Source organism: Conger conger, chromosome 13, assembly GCF_963514075.1.
Source record: "Conger conger chromosome 13, fConCon1.1, whole genome shotgun sequence".
Classification (NCBI taxonomy): Eukaryota; Metazoa; Chordata; class Actinopteri; order Anguilliformes; family Congridae; genus Conger; species Conger conger.
The window spans coordinates 35,375,830-35,398,599 of NC_083772.1; the positions used below are offsets into that span (position 1 = coordinate 35,375,830).

At 46.4% G+C, this 22,770-nt stretch overlaps 1 protein-coding gene across 1 annotated transcript; it reads right to left on the minus strand.

Moving 5' to 3' along the window:
- Positions 1-2,791: 2,791 nt before the first annotated feature.
- Positions 2,792-22,550, minus strand: LOC133107559 (PHD finger protein 12-like). The gene is made up of 15 exons (XM_061216551.1): positions 21,799-22,550; positions 20,960-21,141; positions 15,090-15,162; positions 13,695-14,148; positions 12,675-12,795; positions 10,112-10,244; positions 9,101-9,265; positions 8,853-9,011; positions 7,484-8,330; positions 6,437-6,520; positions 5,962-6,144; positions 5,285-5,383; positions 4,822-4,904; positions 4,326-4,464; positions 2,792-4,028 (listed from the first exon to the last, which is right to left on the minus strand). The coding sequence occupies exons 1-15, from the start codon at positions 21,862-21,864 to the stop codon at positions 3,631-3,633; spliced, it is 3,186 nt and encodes a 1,061-aa protein (XP_061072535.1). The 5' UTR covers positions 21,865-22,550; the 3' UTR covers positions 2,792-3,630.
- Positions 22,551-22,770: the final 220 nt, after the last annotated feature.

Genomic DNA, 22,770 nt, shown 5'->3' on the forward strand with positions numbered 1-22,770 from the left:
CCCCAGTGCCACGCCGCACATAGTCAGTCTGCTATAACGTTCACAAGATACCGTTTTTACCAAGACACCGTCTTTCCGGTTTTACTGACTTCCAAATTTGCATCAAAAGCGCACCTGTCAGAAGCACCAATCTGATTCGCATGTTATTGGCTGTTTTGTCAGTCAATCTGTTTTTACGAAGACACCATCATTTCCGCTTGCAAGACTATCAAATGGGTGGCACGGATGGTGCAGTGGGTAGCACTGCCGCCTCACAGCAAGGAGGTCCTGGGTTCGAATCCCCGTCGGCCGGGGCCTCTCGGAGTTTGCATGTTCTCCCCTGTCAGGGTGTATTCCTGCCTTTCGCCCAATGTATGCTGGGATAGGCTCCAGCCCCCCTGCGACCCTGTTCAGGATAAGCGGGTTCAGTTAATGGATGGATGGATGGATGGATGGATGGAAGACTATCAAATGTGCGGTAAAAAGTCTGAATCACCAAGACGTGACAGCTCAGCTTGCAAGCTTATGTGGTTCAGTTTATAAGCCTCTGAACTTAATTTGGCTCTGGTCAGTGTGACAGTTTGAAATATTGAATATGTTGAATGGTAACGTTACATTTGAAATATAATTTAAATGTCATCATTAAATAAAACCTAGCTATCTAGCAAGCTAACGACGTTAGTATCGACAAGAAATAAATTACTTGAATGCTGTGTTTCTTTAATATAATATAGTCCCTTGTGTACTACTAGTTAAATCAGCTAAATCTATATAGGCAAATTGCTAACGTATCTAGTTAGCTAGCTAACGTAGCTAACGGTTTGAAAGAATGTGCATTTGCATAATAATGTTGTACCCACTGTGTAGGTGCTGGTACATATTCTTATTGTATTTAGCATTTGTTTGACATGTTGATTGATGCAAGACAATGATCCATTCATATAGTTTCCAAAAGGTCTTTAAAATGTTACATGTAAACATTCTTGTCATGGTATTCTTCTTCTCAGATTGAAACAAGCCTGTAAATATTGGTATTATGTTGATGTGCCATGGCAGGGATTACTCTACACCATGTAACTTGTTCTGCAGGACACAGTCCATGACTTAAATATGGCCAAACATTTTGTTTTTCCATAAACACCTAATTGTATGCGGCAAAACAGTATTGTCCAGTATATATATATATATATTTGTCCGAATCGACCACGCCCCCGGCTATTATACGAGGCCCGGCTTCAAATAGAATCCCGGACACAATTTGAGGATTTACTGTAACAGGAGGTGTTCGGTAGGGTGGGCGAGGCGAGGTGGGGACGGATGTAAGAAATCGTCTCCCGAGCTTCCATTTATATTCTAATGTGACTGTATATAGCAAGTATATGCTGAGCCCAAAATATGTTTTTGCCCATTGAGTTGTGTAAAAACCCAAGCTGATTTAACAATTCAGCGATAGATTCCATTATGTCTCGTAGTTTATTCAACGATAATTGTTTTGGTCTGATGGGAAAATAATGATTTTTTAAATACCTTTTTTACAATACAAAGTCTGTGGGACCCTGTCTCCAATCTCTTGTCTGAGGCATGGAAGAATAAAATGTGTAATAAAAACAGAGGCTTGCTAGCTACCTAGTTGACCCCATCCACGCTGCCCTCTTTTGACTGAGTCGTAGACGTTGCGTATTGTTGCTTTCATATTTCTAAGATAATAAAAACGGCGACGTAATAAAATCGCAAGATGGCCATGACCGGTTGTTAAAAATACTCGCTAGCAAGAACAGAACTTTAGACTCTGTTATACTGATAGTGATACTGATCTGATACTCTTATACGCAAAGAAGGGGACTAAAACAGCAGGCGCCCCCAATGCATTGATAACGACTTACAAGCCTGACCGAGTCACAGACTGAGACAAAAAAAGGCCAGGCCTCCCAACATTACAAAAAAAGTGCAGTGTCATGGTCCTGCTGGACTATTGACCTATGATCACAGCTCAGCTACATAGCAGGGGCACAGATTTTCTGCCAAAATCTCCTGTACTTTGTTGTTGAATTCATTGCACCATTGATCGTAAATAGTGCCCCTGGACCACTGACAGCAAAACATCTCCAAAATATCAATGACCCACCGCCAGATATGCATTAGATGCCACAAGGGTTGTTTCTCTTGATAATTTTTCTGTTGAGCGCCATGGACAAACTATTCAGGAGAAACAACCGCTGTAGTGTCCACCAGATATCTACTGGCAGCACGGCACCAGCACCAGTGTGAGGCTGGTTTGCTACCCCAGACCCTTGATGACTTAAAACCATTTAGTACACAAATGTGTTCCAAAGTGTATCAGCATAATTTACACCTGAATTAAGTCCCACCCCCGAAATTCTCAGAGATCCATTCAAATGCTAAGTGGTTTTAGTATCGCTTGTAAGACAACCTGAAAGTACAGTAAGATACCCATACTCTGATGATGTTGATCTGGCACAGACTTCAGGAAGTCGAGGCATGCAAAGATACACAACAAAATACAAAACTTGACAACTGTATTTGACATTATGTTAATTTGTCTCAAACATTGAAATGGGGGGCTATGTATAAAAAGTGCTGTAATTACTACATGGTGAAACCAAAATGTATAAACTTTGTTTAATAAAATCTGAGAATCTGCACTTTGACCACTTGTGAAGGAAATAAAACATTAATCAGAAAAATCAGAAAAGGACAAGGTGTGTCTGGCGACTGGTACGGTGTGTACAAATTCCGCTCAGGACAAAAACAGACGAATGTGTAAGTTCCCAAAACACAAACATACTCGGTCTTTAAGCTGGTTCTTAAAAAATCTTTATGTATTTACACCGTTATAACAGACAGGCAGGAACAGAAGTTGGTTTATATACAGAAGACACAAGTGTTCATAGGAAAGCTAAAACTATAGTCACTATGTACATCTGGAGCTACAGTATCAGACAGATAGGACTCTGGACACGTTTTACGACAATTGTTTTTTTTTTTCCTTTTACAATGCTACATAACGTTACGACTGGAGCCTATGAAGTACTGTACAAGTTAAAAACCAACACAATGGTGTGTATGTACAAGAATCCAGTGTTTCTCCTGTTTACAGTCGAAATCACCGAATCATTTATATATAAACAAATATACATACTCAAGTGTATGCATATATGCATGTATACAGACATATGAATATATAGCTACCTGTAGTGCAAAAGTAGCAACAAAAATGATTACAATGTAATGTACATAAAATAATAATGACCAAGAGTACGTTGATTTTATGAAAAAAAAAAAAGAAATAAAAAGTATGTTTTTATAAAAACTATCTGTACTGGCAGAAAATAGAACATTTTTGATTACTTAATCTTAGTGGAAATTGAGAATTCTTTTCCCATTAATTTAGAACGAGGACAATCAAAGTATCCCTTTTTCCTTTTTTTTTAATGCAAATCTAAATAACTTAGATAACGCATTTAAAAAATAATAATGTATAGAAATCCTATGTGCAAGATTGTATGGCCCCATAAAACTTGAGCCCTCGAAAATACTTCATTTTCATGCAAAAAGTATGAAGAGTTAAATAAAAATGTCCCCCGTTTTCCCCAGCAGCCCTGGGAACAGGAACAGGAACAGGGAGTGGGGTTAGGGGACAGAGTTTGAGCGCAGCACGGGCACTTGGTAGAGTTTGAGCGTGTGTTTGTGTTCGGGCTCTGGCGGCCCCTCCTGGCCAGCGGGCGGTACTGCGGCCGGCTCGTCTCTGGGCTGCCGACGGGCCGGGCTGAACTCTGCCAGGCTGAAGACGAACTGCAGGCAGCCCAGCTTGATGTAGCTGCCGTGGTGGAGCAGAGCCGTGCCCTCCCACCCGGCCCCGCTGCCCCCGATCAGGCTGGAGCTGCTGGCCTTACAGCTGCAGGGCGCCCTCCCGCCCCCCTGGGAGCGATGGCTCATCACCCCCCGGGCCGGGCCCGGCTCCACACCCCCCTCCCCCTCCGCCTCGCCCTCGCCCCCCTCCTCCTCCCGCTTCCTCCTCTTGCAGCGGCCTGCGGAGAGAAGCAGGACTTCATGTTACATTGCATCCCTGGAGATGTTTTAAAGCTGGCTGACGATACTTGTTGATAGCAGTTTAATGCTAGCTAACTACCGTTCGGAGCGACACGTGAATGCTAGGTATGAAAAGCTATTTGCTATTTTCTCATTGCTTGAAAATAGCTTTCAAAAAAGAAAATTTAGCAGTTGAAAAATTCTTGCACACAGACACAGACACAGACACAGACACAGACACAGACACAGACACAGACACAGACACAGACACAGACACAGACACACACCATACTCACGGATGACGTTGTGCACTTTGGTCAGGACACTACTGGCGGGGCAGGGCGAGCTCTTCTCAGAGAAGTCACAGGAGTACAGGACGTTGTCCACGGTTGTGCCGTGCTCGCTGTAGTTCAGCAGCTCGTAGTGTTTCGTGTTCTGGGGGAGCGGGGGAAGGGAAGGGGTTACAGGAAGGAGCCGCCTTATAGGGACAACCAATCACCCTATTTGGTTGCCAATTGTACCATATCTATTCCAATTACCCATGCCAACTGCTTCAGGATAGTCTACGTCCTCATTCCTCGGCGGCCCGGTGAGATCTAGTGATTCGTACGGTGATCCTGCTAACCCTGCCGAGTCCCTCCCTCTGTGTGCCCTTAACGTGATATTTTACTGTAACTACACCAGTAGACCCAGAATCTGACCTGTACGCCGAAAAAAAGACCTGACTCAGAATCAGCTCCACCTGAATAATAATGCTGCACATGCAGCAGGGGTGTTCTGCAGACGACCTACCTCGTCGTAGAAGATGCAGGCGTGTTTCCCTGAAACGTAATTGCAATGACCGTAGTTGGTAAGGCACACATCCATATCGGCTCCTGAGAGAGAGGGAGAGGGAGAGGGAGAGGGAGAGGGACGCAGAAGTGAAATCATAGGCCTCAGAATCAGAGCAACCAATGGAAACATTTATACTTCATGCATCTGATATAGTGCAAAACTGCAGTAGATGTTCTATACAGTAATATAGTAACATACTGTGGTAATGTTCCATACCGTAATAGTACAAAACAGTGGTAATGTTCTATACTGTAATATAGAAACATACTGTGACAATGTTCTATACTGCAGCAGCAGATGGTCGATAGTGTAATACAGCACAGTACTACGGTTGAAGATGTTGAAATGGCACAATATCCATTACAAGCCAAAAACTTCCTAAGAGGGCAGAGGAGCCATCTTGGTGAAGTGAACGCCTCACCTGTTCCAATGTACAGGGTCCTGTAGCACATGTTGACGGCTCCGCCCCTTCCTGTCAGCGGGTAGAACACCGCTCGCGCCTGCACCTCCGACTTTTGCACTGCAGGGGAAGAACAGAACACCTGTGTCTCCATGGTAACTCTGGCACATCCCTCAGCCACACAGGCCAGGGCTGAAGTACCTGTTCCCCCTTCCCCAAATCCCAGCACTGGTAAAAAAGCGCACATGTCCGCAGTGCTTCGAGGAGTGTGGGGACCTTGAGGCAGTGTTTCCCCTATATGCACTTTATATTCCCCTTATATGAGACCATCAGCCACCTGGGTCTCTCCTGTCAAAGCTCCACCCAGACACAGACCTTTTGGATTGTGTATGATATTTGTGTTGTGTGAAGTTAATGTATATGGGTGGTTGTTGATATACTATATTATATAAAAGTGTATTGTCCTAAATCTTGGGAGACCTCATATTCAAGCTAGGCAGACATTTCTCCTGCTCATTACTGTGCACAAGTATGTGCTGAGGCCTGGAGAGTCCTTCTGGTGCAGACAGACACATGGAAACCTCTGAGCAGGACACGCTTTGTGAGCGCACAAACTCTGCTGCTCCAACTCCACCCGGGGTGGACTGGGAGGAGTATGGAAAAGCACTCGTAGAGGAAATGGAGGAGGCAGACCTCACCTTCGGAGAGCGGGGGTGCTGGTGCTGGTGCTGGTGCTGGGGAGGCGGTGGTGGTGGTGGTGGTTTGGGGCGGAGTCACACAGATGGTTTGGGCGGGGAGGGCTTTGGGTGGGAGGAGCTGCTGGATCCTCTGCCAGGCCAGCAGTTTGATTAGCCGCTCATCCAGGTCACTCAGCTCCAGCTCTGAACAGGCACAAACACTCAGTCACCTCCAGAGGACAGCAGCCATTTTGTCTACAAAACAGACAATTCTGAAACTTTCTAGGCTAATGAGTGAGTAACAGTACAGGCTGCCAGTACTTTTCCCTCGACTTCAGCTGGGCTCATAAATATTAACATGGCAACCCCATTCCTGTTCAGGAAATTAAAATAGAATAGTTCATGCACTGTAAAATAGCCACGATGATTTTTCAGAAAGTTAACCATTTTTCTTTGTTTGCATTTGTTCTCAGTCGGCATGGTAACCCCCGCTCACCTCCGTCTCCGTCCGTGATTCCCTTCATGCTGCTGAACAGACCGGCCAGCGCGGGAGAGACCACTCGCGCACTGCCCTTCCCCTCTGCAGAGACAGAAACGCCACCGTTAACCTCAACCGTGAGCGCACGACCACAGCCGCCCCGTAACCAGCTAATCAAAGCAGGCATAAGAACAAAGCATCCAGAATAAAGACGAATAGCTTTAAGCCTACATTGCATTACACAAGTCTGCCGTGTTTTTGTAGTGTTCTAGTAAGAAAATGTTCGCCGAACTTTATGAAATGTTGACTTTAGTGTGCGGCACAACACTATTTATATGTTTTGTCTTTTTAAAGTTTTCACTTTATAGCTAATCAACGATATTATGAGCAAGCAACTTATTTGGCTATGTAACTACCTGGCTATATAACTAAGATATGATAGTGTACCACAAACGATGCAACTGTAACTTACAGTTTGAGAGAAATAGGTTTAGCTAAACATGCATGAATGATAACATAAAGAGATAAAAGGGACGTATAGCTGCCCAAATTGCACTCCAGACAAGCGATCACTCAAACTGTATACTAGCCAAGGATACATATGTAGTTATAAAACAATACCAGTTTGTTATCGGTAGCAACAAGCATTAGCTATTAGTTGGCTTGCCAAATTGACAAATATCCTGAGGCACAACGCTTGTGCAACTGTGCTCGCAACGCTTGCTACTATGTTCGTATTGCCAATTTGGGCAGCTACACGCAAACAATCAGAATAAGCCCCCACGTCATTGGCTGAGTCAATGAGCCAATGAGCTTGAATTATTGTACAGCTCTACAATGTTTTGGTCAACTGTATATTTTGAAAACAGAATGTAAGGACTATAAACACAGGCAGAGGGTGAGTCAACATGTCAGTGAGCCTTTTTCAATGAGAGGAAAGGATTTACAATGGTCTTGTAACAATGTTAACAGAAAAATCTTACCTATTGTACCTTTAAGAATCTGTTACAATGGCAGAGTAAAAGTAAGACAGAGAGGGTTCTGGTGGTCAGGGGCATGTCTTACCTGGGGGGGGCATGGGGGAGGCCAGCCTGGCCACTGCGGCGTCTGGAGGGGCCCTGGGGGGGGTGAGGGCCCGGGTCCCAGCTGGGGGGGAGGAGACCCTGCAGCTGGAGAGAGCGGCAGCCTGACCGCTGGCCGGGCCTGTGAGGGGCGGGGGCAGGTCCGAGAGGGTGCAGGCGTTTGGGGAGGGGGAGGGCAGGCCTTTCTGCCCGCAGGGGCTGTGGGCGGACATGTTCTCAGATTTGATTGGAGCTCCGGCGGCGTGATTGATTGGCCGAGGGGCGGTGGCGGGCGGGGTCGGGGAGCAGGGCCGGGCGGGGCCTCTGAGCTGGGCGACGCCCTGCTTGCAGGATTCGGCGGAGGGGCCGCAGGGGAGGGGCCCATTGGCCCTGGCAGTGTCCTCTACTGGGCCGTTGGCAGTTCGGCAGCCCTGACAGAGCCTACCGGAGCAGAGGCCACACCCCGATCTGTGCCCTGGAGCCCCCTGGGAGTCAGGCAAGGTACTGCATACGGCTGGGGCCCCCTTGGGGTCGGGCAGGGTACTGCACACGGCTGGGGCCCCCTTGGGGTCGGGCAGGGTACTGCACACAGCTGGGGCCCCCGGTGGGTCGATGACAGTACCGCACACGGCTGGGGCCCCCGATGGGTTGGGGACGGTACTGCACACGGGGCTGGCAGGGGCCGGTGTCCGGTCTGCGGGGCACAGGGAGAGGCTCTCCCCGGGCGGGGCTACACAGGGCTTCACATCGGCCTTCTCGCCCGGCTCCGAGTCCCAGCGTGAGGCCGCGTCCCTCCGACAGGACAAATGCCTCATGATGCTGCACTGAAGCGTGATGACATCACGGAGCCACTGCAGAGGGAGAACAGACACACTCAACATGCAAATCACTCCAGCTAGCACGCAACAGACAACAAACACCATCACTCAACACGCTAACCACACAGCCAAACCATCACTCAACACGCTAAACACACAACCTCACACAGCCAAACCACCACTCAACACGCTAACCACACAGTCAAACCATCACAACATGCTCATCACACAACCTCACACAGCCAAATCACCACACAACACGCTAACCACACAGCCAAACCATCACAACACGCTAAACACACAACCTCACACAGCCAAATCATCACTCAACACGCTAACCACAGAGCCTCACACAGCCAAAACCATCAGTAGAGTGTGTACTGTACAGATATACAATATGAGTGTAGGGTCCTAGCATGAAGCGCTTTTTGGGGCTTCTGTTAATCTCTGTAAAGTCTTTGTGACTCATTTAATCAGAATGAATGAAGAACTGATATAGGAATTTCAGGTGTATTGTGTGTAAAGGTGGAGTTGTGCTTTCAGTTGCTTGGCTACCTCCTGCTGCTCAGCCTCGCTGGTTGCGTGGGGGGTATCGGTGGGGTGCGTTTCGGGGGTCTCTGGAACGCCGGTGCAGATCAGTTCCCCGTTGCGGATTCCTGCGGTGGCCAACATCTGGGGAGGGCACTTGTATTGGGCCTTGATGGCCTCTGGGACCTGGACAGACAGACGCACAGCGAGTCAGCAGGGTTCTGCGAAACGTTACGCGCAGCAACACACTGCCCCCGCAGGACGTCAGGCGGTACCTTCAGCGTTCTCTTCCTGTGCGAGTGGACGCCACGGCGATTGGGCGGGTGCTGCCGGTGGACCCTCCGCAGGAAGTCCACCTTCACGGCATGCTGGGAGATGCGGTCCTGGAAGTGGTCGAACAGCTGGCAGCGGTTGCTTAGGGTCATGTTCTTCTGGCTCAGCTGAAAGGAGCATGGAGGCAGAACGCTCGCGGTTATCTTTTAGATACGGGGGAATGGAGAGCCAATAAGGGCTGAATGGCCTGCTATTGACTGTGTGTGTTCTACTGCTCAAACAATGTCTTGATTGTTGACTCTACAACACCAACCCTGTTCCTGGAGATGTATGGCCCTGTAGGTTTTCATTTCAACCCTAATTTGGTGCAATTGAACCACAGATTCAGGAGGAAGAATGTTTCCAGGCTGTTGCAGATATTTGAGGGGGCAGGTGAATAATTGTTTCTCCTGACAAATTGTCCTGTTGAACTCAATGGAAAAAATATTCAGGAGACACAATTACTTTCGTATCTAACTGCATATCTGGCAGAAGCAGTCATTTGAAGCTCGTCTGATACCTTGGACCATTCATGACTTAAACTATGGAGCACATTTTTTGGCTAAATGGTTTTATCAGCATAATTTACATTTACATTACATGTAAATGGCTACTTACATTAACATAAAATTGCTGTATCCCAAACATGATGGTGCCCTGAAATGGGGGGACTATATATAAACCCAGCTGTAATTTCTACACGGTAAAACCAAAATATATTAAAAGAAAATAATAGTCATTAAAATCTGACAATGTGCACTTAACCACATGCAATATTTTATTACAAATCTCATATTGTGGAGTACACAGGCAAATCAATAAACTATGGATCTTTGTCCCAAACATTATGGAGGGCACTGTAGATCTCCAGTAACAGGGCTGGGACCCAGTGCCATGTGGAGATTAGCAGAGCATGTTGGTTGGTTTGCCTCAGAGCGGGGTGCGGACTTGTCCGATGGAGGGGCGGGGCTTACCACAACGTGCTCCATGTGGTTGGGGCACATCCACTTGCCTGTCGGCATGGCAGTGAGGGGCGGGTCCAGGCAGTCCATGTGGAACAGGAGGGGGCAATAGTCACAGGGAATCAGGGGGGCCACTCTGCAGCTCCTGGGGGGGCGATTTTAATCACTTTAAAATGCAAGACCGCCATAAGCCCATTGAGAAGGTCTTACTGTGCTGGTCAGCCTATCGCTGGCTTTGCATTTCTGTCCATCCTAAAGGAGCAGGGACAGGAAAAGGTTTTGCCACTCTTTGAAAAGTTTTGGCAATGCTATATTCTACAGCCCATTAATTACATCATATTGACTAGGTAAGCACACTTATGTAATTATTAGTTAAGTACTTTAATTTCAGTGGTAAGTACTATGAAACAAATTCAGTAAGTACCATATGCAAGCACTGTGTCAGTACAGAGAACTTTCCTCTGAAATGAAATTAGTTACCTAATAAGCCTGTTGCACCAGTATAATTTTATAAGTTACAGTGTAAAGTCCACACTAAATGTGACATTGCAAGTAGTTAGTTTAAAACTACAGCTGTCTCGGTTGCATAATTCATACTTAGGGCACATCTTAGCCAAGTTGATCGCAAGCCAAAACGTTGTCGCATACAGCAACATTTCTATATTCACATCAATCACGCACGTTTAAAAAATTAGCTATTGCAGTCTCGTGCCCTCCTAGTGCCCAGTAATACGATGGCAAGACTTTTCTCTCTCAACGGCCGCCTGCAGCCTGTTATTCTAGCTGGTGGCAACTCATTGAGCTTTCAGTGGATGTATTTGAACTGCCTTAACAGTGTTTCTTTGTATTGCTCCCCAACAATCAAAATAAAATATTTTCATTATAACCTCTTCTAATTTAGGGAGTAATTATATTATATTAATATTATATTATTATATTATATTATATTATATTAAGTATTCCTGTAATCAGAGAGGTTGGTTACTTTAAAAATGAGTGCGCGTCAATTACAGCATACAAATTAAAGGGGTCATCTATCGTGGATAATGCACAGCTAGTTTATACCGCGCTTATGCTGCGCTTTGTCAAAGGCTATTTCAGGAATTACTTTACACCTAGTAGGGAGCAGGTGTAAATTATAAGTTTCTTAAGTGCCTTAACTCCACGTTGAAACTAAATCAGTTGGTGCAACCGGTTTACATCAAGTTATGGCGTAACTCTGAATTAATGTTCAAAATAGCCTACGTTTGAACTTACGTTATACTGCTGCAACAGGCTGCTGGTATTCATCCAGTAAGTACTATGCAATTAACGGCTGTAAAATAAAGCATTAACAACGTGGATAAAAAGGAATAACTAAGACAAAGCAAGCTCCTTCTCAAAAAAAACCTAACTTCAGCCACACAGCTGCTGAACAGCTCATTGAAAACTCATTGAGAGTCAGAGCAATTGAGACAAAAAACAAGCGCAGTCATGTGACCTGAAGGACCTGTCACTCAGCCTGTAATTAAGGCAGTGCCGCCCCAGGCCAAACGCCCCCCTGCCAATCACACATTCCCATCACCTCTCTGGTTACAACACCAGCGGCAAAAACCCACATTTTACAGCTCCACACAGATCGCTTCACCGCGTTTCACTGAGACACGAAGTGTGGAAACCTGACGTCCTATAGAAACTGCCTGTCACGGATTACCATCTTTGACTTTTAATCATTACAGCTGTGTGAGCTGGTATGGAACAACAAAACCCCAAATTGCTGATGAGGAAAGAAACAAACACATAGGAGAGCAAGGAAAATATACTTGGGAAGTTTTTTCGCTGAAGTACTGCTTTACATATTTGTTAGACATGGCTGCGTTTTGTGGGTCTGTTTGAGAGAGACGGGGCAATTTCCCAGAGCTACTGAAGCTGCTGGAATTGGTGGGAAAGGAATAAATAAAGGAAATTACTGAAGGACTGGGGATTGACGTGGTGAGGAGCATTGTGGGAAAATTCCTCATGCATGAAGCTGTGCAAATCTGGATTAGTCACTCTCACACACACACACACACACACACACACACACACAGTTTACCTGCCGCAGGTCTAGCGCACACACATAGGGAGGAGGGGTTTACCCGCTGCAGGTGAATAACCACTCCACTCCACTCTCTCAGGTGAAGCACACACACACACAGTTCACCTGCCGCAGGCCACCCCACTCCACCCCACCACACTCACAGGTTCTACCTGGCGCAGGTGAAGCAGACACACAGTTTACCTAGCGCAGGTGAAGCACACACACACAGTTTACCTGGCGCAGGTGAAGAACACACACACACACAGTTTACCTAGCGCAGGTGAAACACACACACACAGTTTACCTAGCGCAGGTGAAGCACACACACACAGTTTACCTGGCGCAGGTGAAGCACACACACACACACACACACACACACAGTTTACCTGGTGCAGGTGAAGCACACACACACAGTTTACCTGGTGCAGGTGAAGCACACACACAGTTTACCTAGCGCAGGTGAAGCACACACACACACAGTTTACCTAGCGCAGGTGAAGCACACACACAGTTTACCTGGTGCAGGTGAAGCACACTTTGACTGGTAAGGGGACCAGCCCATTATGGTCCAGCTCGTGCTGGGGCCTCTTCACATTCTTCCCAGACATCTCCTCTCTCCTCTTACGCTTACTGCTGCCTGAGGATACACAGACACAGTATTATAGTGATTGGGTATTACAGTTATTTAGATGACACTCAAAAATGACTTGCAGTTGATTAGACTAAGCATCCACCTGAAGCAATGTGGGGGTGAGGGCCTTGCTCAGGGGCCCCAACAGCTATACTGATCTAATTGTGAGCTATGATTGGGTAAGGCTCTGAGCTGCGATTGGGGATAGAGAGGAGCTGTGATGGGGTATAGAGAGGAGCTGTGGTTGGGTATAGAGGGGAGCAGTGATTGCGACTGGGTATAGAGGATATAGAGGGAAGCTGCGATTGGGTAAAGACGGGAGCTGCGATTGGGTATAGACGAGGGCTGCGATTGGGTATAGACGAGAGCTGTGATTGGGTATAGACAAGAGCTGTGATTGGGTATAGAGGGGAGCTGTGATTGTGATTGGGTATAGAGGGGAGCTGTGATTGCGTATAGAGGGGAGCTGTGATTGCGTATAGAGGGGAGCTGTGATTGCGTATAGAGGGGAGCTGTGATTGGGGAGCTGTGATTGCGTATAGAGGGGAGCTGTGATTGGGTATAGACGGGAGCTGTGATTGGGTATAGACGGGAGCTGTGACTGGGTATAGACGGGAGCTGTGACTGGGTATAGAGGGGAACTGTGATTGTGATTGGGTATAGAGGGGAGCTGTGATTGCGTATAGAGGGGAGCTGTGATTGCGTATAGAGGGGAGCTGTGATTGGGGAGCTGTGATTGCGTATAGAGGGGAGCTGTGATTGGGTATAGACGGGAGCTGTGATTGGGTATAGACGGGAGCTGTGATTGGGTATAGACGGGAGCTGTGACTGGGTATAGACGGGAGCTGTGATTGCGTATAGAGGGGAACTGTGATTTGGTATAGACAGGAGCTGTGATTGGGTACCTGGCAGCGCTGTGGTGCAGGTCAGCTCATTGGGCAGCTGGAACTGGGTGGGGTTTCTCTCCATGGCGGCAGCGATGAGCAGCTGGAAGGGCCGTTTGAGGCGCGGGGGGGCGTTTTCGGGCTCTGACCCAGGGGCCTCGGACCCTGGGGGGTCCTCCTCGTCCAGCAGGTCCTCGTCCTCATTCGCCTCCGAGGGCGTGGCTGTATCCGTGGAAACGCTGGAGGTGGGCGTGCCTGGTCGGCTGCTCCGCCTCTCCAGGAGCCGTACCTGTGCCACCGCCATGCGGAGCCCCACCCCGCCGGGCACACCGTCCAATCGCACCGCTCCCCCGGGCACGCCGTCCAATCGCACCGCGCCCAGCTCCACCTCCCCCGACGGAGAGCCCGAGCACTTCGACACCTGACCCCCTCGCTCCAGGGCCCCGTTCATCTGCTCAGCCCGCTGCTCCCGCTTCTGAGAGAAAGAGAAAGAGGGAGAGAGAGAGAGAGAGAGAGAGAGAGAGAGAGAGAGAGAGAGAGAGAGAGAGAGAGAGAGAGAGAGAGAGAGAGAGAGAGAGAGAGAGAGAGAGGATAGAGAAGGGGGGGCAGATATGGTACATAAATACACACAAAGAAAACAAGTGCACAGTGAGAATTGGCAACAAAAGGACAGAGTACTTCAAACAGGGCTGCAGTGGTGTGAAACAGGGCTGCAGGGCTGGCCCAACACTACATGACACAGAAGTAAAAGGTCCTCTGTATGCTGAAGGCCTGGTTCTGCCGTCTCCCACAGAACAAGGGCGACAGTAGAACTTGGCTCTGCTGGAGGACTACTGCCTGACCCGGGCCCTGGCAGTAAACCCAAAGAAGACTAAAGTAATGATATTCCAAAAAAAGGCCAGATGTCAGCAAAATAGCTATACCTTTACATTAGTCAGCACTGTGCTTGAACAGAATTTACCTTAAATTACACTTGCAGTCTGCAGTCTGGCAATGAGTGAATCAGGGAGCTTTAGTATGGCGTTGAATAGATTAAAAGAAAAAGCTTGTACAGCACTTATTGCAAATAAGAGAATATTTCACTCAATTAATACCAATCACAATCTGGCCCAATCTCTTTGACAGTGTTATCAAGCTCATTGCACTTTACGCAAGTGAGATTTGGGGTCCACTCAGTGAGCACAAACATCCAATGGAGACCCTACAAGCAGAATTCTGCAGAAACAATTTATAAGTACATCATGCTTGTCGGGTAGAATTAGGCCAGTTCCCATTGATAATAAATATCCCAAAAAAAGAGTGCTAAAATTCTGGATGCGCCTAAAAAGGTCCAGAAGAAAACATCTAGGAAATAAATTCACGGAACCAAATGCATGTGAACACGTAAAAACAGAGTATGACCGGACGGTCGCTCACCTTCCTGCGCACACTGCAGCGATGACACATCCAGTCTCCAGGGGGCAGCATTTCCTCACTCAGAGGGGGGTTACTGCAGAGAGAGCAGGAGCAGGGTTTCCACTACATTCAAACAGCCAGGAATCTCACAGCCACTGCAAACAAGTGCCTCAAATGATCATTTCTCATCAACAATGTGGATGTCATCATTACTGCACACAGCACTGCTCTGATCCCCAGTCCACAGCCTCTCTGAACTAACAACACTCCATCGTACAGCCAAGACTTCCCGGAGATCATTATCCGAATCATTATAGCACCACAGAGGAAGCGCAATGCTATGCCCCGTCCTGCTCACAAGTTTGCCTTCATGACACTAGACACTCTACGACCTCGAAATCCAGATGAGCATGTCCACAGCCTGGAAGTGAGAAAGCTCATTTAGCAGGGCTAACTAATTTCACATAACATGAAGCTCAAGACTAAGCTGTTTTATTCATTTGTTATTTATTTAAATGTTTAACCAAATAATGAAATGGATAAATGCACGGCACAGTCACCTTTTAGCAGCTTTACTAACGCAACAATAACCAAACACAAGAAATCAAAAACTCTCTGGCTGAAAAATTACTCAGTGAGCAAAAGCCTGCATCTTGACATCTAGAGTAGAGGGGTGGTTATCTAGCACGAATGCCGTTTTGACACACAAGACTATATCCCAATAAGCCCAACATAGCTCAGGTTTTCGGAACATTTTGAGCTAAATTTTTTTCCTCAGGAAAAGCAAATGTGTAGAAAGTGAACTTGTCTCCAAAAACCTTGGAAAGCTCTAAGGTTGAGCTGCAGGTTTAGACTTACTAGACAATAACATTTAGGTGTGCAATACCATGATACTATGAACCCTAACCGTGGTATTCCTGGCCGGGGTTGTACTTTCTGAAATCTCATACCAGCTCATGCCTAGTCATTAGCCAGCTAAACTAGCAAGCTATCATAGTTACTTGGCAGAGGACTCCCATTCAACCAGTCAGCTACTTTCTGGAATTTTTTACTACTTCATAGAAGCAGGCTCTGCCTGACACCAATCCGCTTCCCTGGCAGACACACCACAAAGCCATCAACATGTTTTCAAAATGTGTTTTATTAACCAGTAAGATTAATAATCTCCAAAACCATCCACAAACACATCACTTCACTCTGTTCTACCTTCAGAGTTGCAAACGTGTAGGTGGCATTGAGACTATTTCAGGCACAGCTTCAACTGGCATCTCTTTTCCCCCTCTCTACTCCACCTGAATTTATAAAAACTTGTTTACACCTGGATTAATAAAAACCTGTTTACACCTGGATTAATAAAAACCTGTTTAGACCTGGATTTATAAAAACCTGTTTACACCTGGATTAATAAAAACCTGTTTACATCTGGATTAATAAAAACCTGTTTACACCTGGATTAATAAAAACCTGTTTACACCTGGACTTATAAAAACCTGTTTACACCTGGATTAATAAAAACCTGTTTACACCTGGACTTATAAAACCTGTTTCCAGTTCAATATTCCAGTGAACGGCGGTATGAAACCACAATAACACAGAAGCATCATGTGCAGTGTGCCTGACTGTTGAATGGGGAATTCTCTACTGAACTACAGATTTTCCATGAAAACAGTTGGGAATCTGACACCACAGGTTGCTGCCACAGGTGTGCCTGTATCGGTTTACACATTCACACACAAACACGCATGTGGGGGGAATGAGCTGGGCCCGTAGAACCCCACCCACTTGCACACGCACGCACGCACGCACGCACGCACGCACGCACGCACGCACGCACACACGCACACACGCACACACGCACACACGCACACACGCACACACGCACACACAGCCCCAGGACTCCTCGCCCTTCTACACAGTGCCCCACCCAATAAATCACCCCCAGGTAAAACACTCTGAACAGGACTGGTGCCTGACCACAAGCCCACAAAGAAACACCAACCAGCAACCACCTTCCACTCAACCGGACAAAACTGCAGTAACAGAGGGGCTGCACAGAGCAGGAGGTTTTGGGGAGACTGCAGGGACACGGGAGAACCTTTCTGATAAATCAGGAGAGCAGTCAGGTTATGTATGCTCATCAGCACTGAATAATTAGCTTAAAAGTAATTAAATATGTGCAATTGTAGCAAAGAACACTTTCAAAGGAGGGTAAGCAGGGATTACCCAGTCTGAACAGAAACGGAACCCAGAGCCCTTGCGATGAAAAGTAAATGGTTGGAATTTATATAGCGCCTTTATCCAAAGGGCTGCACACTTCTCATTCACCCATTCATACACACACTCACACACACACCAACGGTGATTGGCTGCCATGCAAGGCACCAACCAGCTCGTCAGGAGCATTTGGGGGTTAGGTACCTTGCTCAGGGACACTTTGACACACCCAGGAAGGGATCGAACCGGCAACCCTCCAACTGCCAGATGGCTGCTCTTACTGCCTGAGCAAATGTCTCCCCAGTAGTCAAAAATTAATAAAATTAATCAGCAGAGCTGTGGTGTGGGAGCTGGCAGCAGAGCATGGTCATAAATACAAAACAAACATTCAAATGTGCTGACTTTGCTGAGCAGGGTTTAAGGTTACATCTTGGGGTTGCCAAGTCTAAAGAACCTTAAAAACTCCACCTCCATACCAACAAACTCTCTGGAAGGGTGGCCCCAAGACAGCCCTTACTGAGCACAATACACTAAACCAAACATCTGGAGTTTGCCAAACCTCATTGGAGTTATGACTGGAAGGGAGTGCTATGGTCAGATGAGACCGCAGCCAGCACAACACCAACCCCAAAGGTAAAGTGTCCTTGTGTACGACAAACCTAACTCACGTTATTATTATTCAGCGTTTCCCTGCTTCAACATCAGCCTTATTTGGCAATACATTTGGAGACATCAGAATGTACAGTTGCTTAGACTAAGCAGGGGCCAATGTGGAGTTAAGACCCTTGCTCAAGGGCCCAAGAGCTGTGCAGATCTTATCGTGGCTTAAACCACCAACCTCCCGGGTCCCAGTGGTGTTCCTTAACCAGCAGGCTACAGGCTGCCCCCAGTCCTCCTGCCTATTTTAATACATTCCAGGTTACCTGAAGCAAGAAACCTGTTTAGTTCCTATTCTGAAATATCGTTCCTCAATAAGATGCAACAAGGGAAATTTTCAAACATTCAAACTATTTACCGTTAGCTTGTGTTCGGCGGAGAACTGTCCCCAGAGGCTGATGCAGTCAGGGCATGTGCACAGCCAGACGAAAAGAGGAAGTTTGAGAAGGTGAGAAGACGCTTACGCCTCTCCCACAGCCCCGGCAACAATCCACCAATCGTACATAGTCCCTGGTCATGTCACCAGCTCCCTGACACAGAGAGTGATTCTGCTACATCAGTTCCCCAACACAAACAGTGATTCTGCTACATCAGTTCCCCAACACAAACAGTGATTCTGCTACATCAGTTCCCCAACACAAACAGTGATTCTGCTACATCAGTTCCCCAACACAAACAGTGATTCTGCTACATCAGTTCCCCAACACAAACAGTGATTCTGCTACATCAGTTCCCCAACACAAACAGTGATTCTGCTACATCAGTTCCCCAACACAAACAGTGATTCTGCTACATCAGTTCCCCAACACAAACAGTGATTCTGCTACATCAGTTCCCCAACACAAACAGTGATTCTGCTACATCAGTTCCCCAACACAAACAGTGATTCTGCTACATCAGTTCCCCAACACAAACAGTGATTCTGCTACATCAGTTCCCCAACACAAACAGTGATTCTGCTACATCAGTTCCCCAACACAAACAGTGATTCTGCTACATCAGTTCCCCAACACAAACAGTGATTCTGCTACATCAGTTCCCCTACACAAACAGTGATTCGGCAACATCAGGGACATCAGTTCCCCAACACAAACAGTGATTCTGCTACATCAGTTCTCTAAGACAAACATTGATTCTGCTACATCAGTTCCCCAACACAAACAGTGATTCTGCTACATAAATTCCTCAACACAAACAGTGATTCTGCTACATAAATTCCTCAACACAAACAGTGATTCTGCTACATCTGGGACACGGGCTGCTCGTTCTATCCCATCTAATGTGTGATTACACCAGACTGAATGAAGGCCCAAATTATCAGCCTTCTCTAGCCATGTATCAAGTGGGTATGTCTCCCTCTGGTGGCCGTTTCTAGACAGCACAGGCACTTTCTGCCTGACACAAAGAAAATGACCAACATTACCGACGGACTGGATTCCGCTGTGAATTTTATACAAATGTATACACATGGAGCTCACTGGCAAAGAAAGGAAAGCAACCACAGCAAAAAGCAAGGCCATGGTGAGGTGGCATTTATTTTTTCTTGCCAGTACTTCCATTGAAATGCATTGTGGTTGTGTTTCTGCGTCTGTGCTCAGGGGTAAACACAGCAGCTAACATTCCCAACAACACCCGTCCACACACATACACACAAACCTTATTAGCAATCAGTTTGGGTCTGATGATAGTGTTGATTTACCACTAAGATCCCCTCATCAAAACCAGCATTTTAACAACAACAAAAACTGAGGAATTAAACATTGATCCAAAAGATACGCAAGACAACAGTTGAGGAAATCGGAGTGATCAGACAAACAGTTATATCCTAGAAGCAGAACAGGGTCAACCACTGAATTACTACAAAACACTACGTTGCCATGGGGATGGTCACTAATCAAGAGAGCTCAGACATTTCACACTAGCAAGGAGAAGGGAATCATAAACCAACATGTTATTAAAATGATTCAAAATTATTTTGTATTTGTATTTTTTTTTTTTTTTAAGCGACCTTAGAGTCCGTCATACTTGTGACAGCAGCAGAGTTTATCTCATCAGTATGCTCTTAAACGTATGCTGGTTCAGCATCTGCCTCTTGAGAAACGTCATTCAGAAAATACCCAAAACGATTATGATTTTGTCCATTCAATTGTTGCTGGATGGTTGAACAGGGGACCCATCACGTGGAACAACAACGTGCCCCCGCATGGAAAGTCTCTGGCTATACGGTAATGGCTTTCCTCGGAGAGTGTCTAGCTAACGGTGTAGCCAAAGCTCATCTGGAAGCACCACCCAGCAGCTACCGAGCAAGCGAAGGCAGTCGGCCTTGGCAAAGCCACGTCCATACAACGCGGGCATCCTTTTTCAGGAGCTCTGAATACGACACATAGCGCTATGAACTCCGTGAAATGTCAGCAAAATGGCGCTGGAATAAAACAATTTAAAGGGAGGTCGCCATATTGTAAACAGAAGCACACAGGCGAACCGCAGCGGAGACTCCATTTTTAACATTTCAGAGCGCTCCCAGCGTTTGGCACAAAGAAAATACTCGGAAAGAAACGGTTTGCGATGCAAGGCCATTCTGCCTGCAAGCACACTACAACCCAATTACTAAAGACAATCAGGATACAGGCTGGCCATCTATCCCAAAACGAAATACAGAAGGTCGGTAGTCAACATAAACATTGAAAAATAACTAGTCAAGTTAGTTAGCTAATTTAGGTACCCTACATTACGACGAAAGAGTCACTGTGCAGGTGATGGTTAATCCAGACAATTACACAATTCACACAACTGTCGTTGGTGTGTAGACAATATACGCTATTATTTAAAAAGCGTCACAGGTCATATAGTTGAAGTTAACGAGCTATATCACGTTAATTTGCCACCTTGCCGGTGTAACGACAATTAGGATACTTTCATCTAGTTAACGCCGATCGTTTAAGGTGAATGGAACACATCATTGCAAGGTACCTGCAACAATGAAACTTTGTAAGTTTTGCAGCGCAAAACCATTGGCATACCAGCATTGTAGGTGGAAGGCGGCTGGACAATGATCACAACACAGCAAGTCCCCTCCCTCTCGGCAGCTATCGCAGGTGTCGTGGTTAGTGGCCCTGCCGCTTCTGCGAGCCTCTTTCTCCGGTTTTCGACTCCTTTTTTCACCATCCTCGGACTTTGGGGGTGCTAAGAGGGACTGGATTTGCTGAAAGTATATATAAACGTATACATTACCTTCCAGCAATAGCACACAACGAATAGATTAGTGAGTAGCCACAATCATGCTAGAGCTAATTGCTAACTGAGCTGGCTGAATGACTGAAGGGCTAACGTTATCACAAGCTAACGACCTCAACCAACTTGCTAGCATTGGCTGGCTAGCTGACTAGCTAATTCTACACATGCAAACCACAATTATCACTGGTTATAGTGCACCTGACTATAAATACAGTTTGTTCGCATGCTGGCCATCTAGCTAACGTTTCAGTAACTTAGCTGAGCTATAGTTCGCTGGCTAACGGTTCTAAACGTTAGCCAACTATGCTAGCTCGCCTCAATGTCCGAAGGCAGAGTTAAATGAAAATTCCACTCTGGATAAAATGCCATAGCTGTCAATTAGGACATAGTAGCCAGCTAAGTTTAACACGACTAAATACCAAAATGCACAACGATAGCGAACGTTATACACAATCTGAACCCATACACCCGTTATGTAGCTAGCTAGCTAGAGGTAACGTTCGACTATAGCTAGCCTGACAAATCACTGCTTTGACATTTTGTTCAAGTCCAAAATGGACAGTTGGCTAATCTGAATGCCTAGTTAGTACATGTAGCTGACGGATATGTTGCCTTAATGCCTCACCTCCATGAGACCCCCAGAGGTATCCAGGTCGTACACAATCGTTGGGGTCTCCATTTTGTCCCACATTCATACGGTAGTTGAGTTCTCCGCTTGAAAATGAATTATTGGTGGCTGCCACTGCTCAGTGAAACAGTAACAGCAACGGGAAAAGCAATATCCACACAGGCGGATTCTATTCGACCCAAAAAGGTCAAAATAGTACCATCAACAGCTAAGTTCGAGGTATTGTTTACAATGCAAAGCTAACGCTAGTTAGCCGTTTCCCCAAATGAACGAAAAGCCAATGGCAGTTGTAGCTAGCCAGCTAGCAAAACATCGTGCTTGCCAGCAAATGCAATGAGCCCTCTTTCAGCAAATGCTCAGGGTTGGGCTGCTTCGCTTCAAAAGCTGCCTCGTCTTGTTGCCAGGTCGAACAAATACTGGAGAAATCCACAGAAATGCAGAACGTGGCCAGTGAGAGGCCTAACCATGGCTCTTGTTTCTGCTCTTGCTGGTTGCGAAGATGCTGTAGAGATCGGCCACCTCCTTCCATTCCATACCACAACCAACTAGCAGGCTAGCTAGCCAAATCAGATAATAAACCAACACAATCCCACGAATGTTGCTAACGTCCGAGCCGAAGTTAGCAGACTGTAAAAATGTACATTTGACGCCGTTGTTTTCTTCTTTTAGTGAAGAAATCTCTGCACTATTATGACTGTTATGGAAAATACATCAACCCCGACACTCCAAGCTACATCCTCTCCACGGAGTTGGCGCAAACCAGACCGTAACAAACTGTGCGCATGCGCATGTTCATAATGGCGGATAAGGCTTGAGGCCACCATCTTGGTAAAGGTTACGTGTGATAAAGCGTTTCTAATAAAAGCCTTGTTTTTAGTGTTGGTCGTGGCATCATCTCGTGTTAAGTTTAAATAAATAATTTAACGCAAATACCGAACACTCACGCTAAAATATTTATTCCCCCTCCCC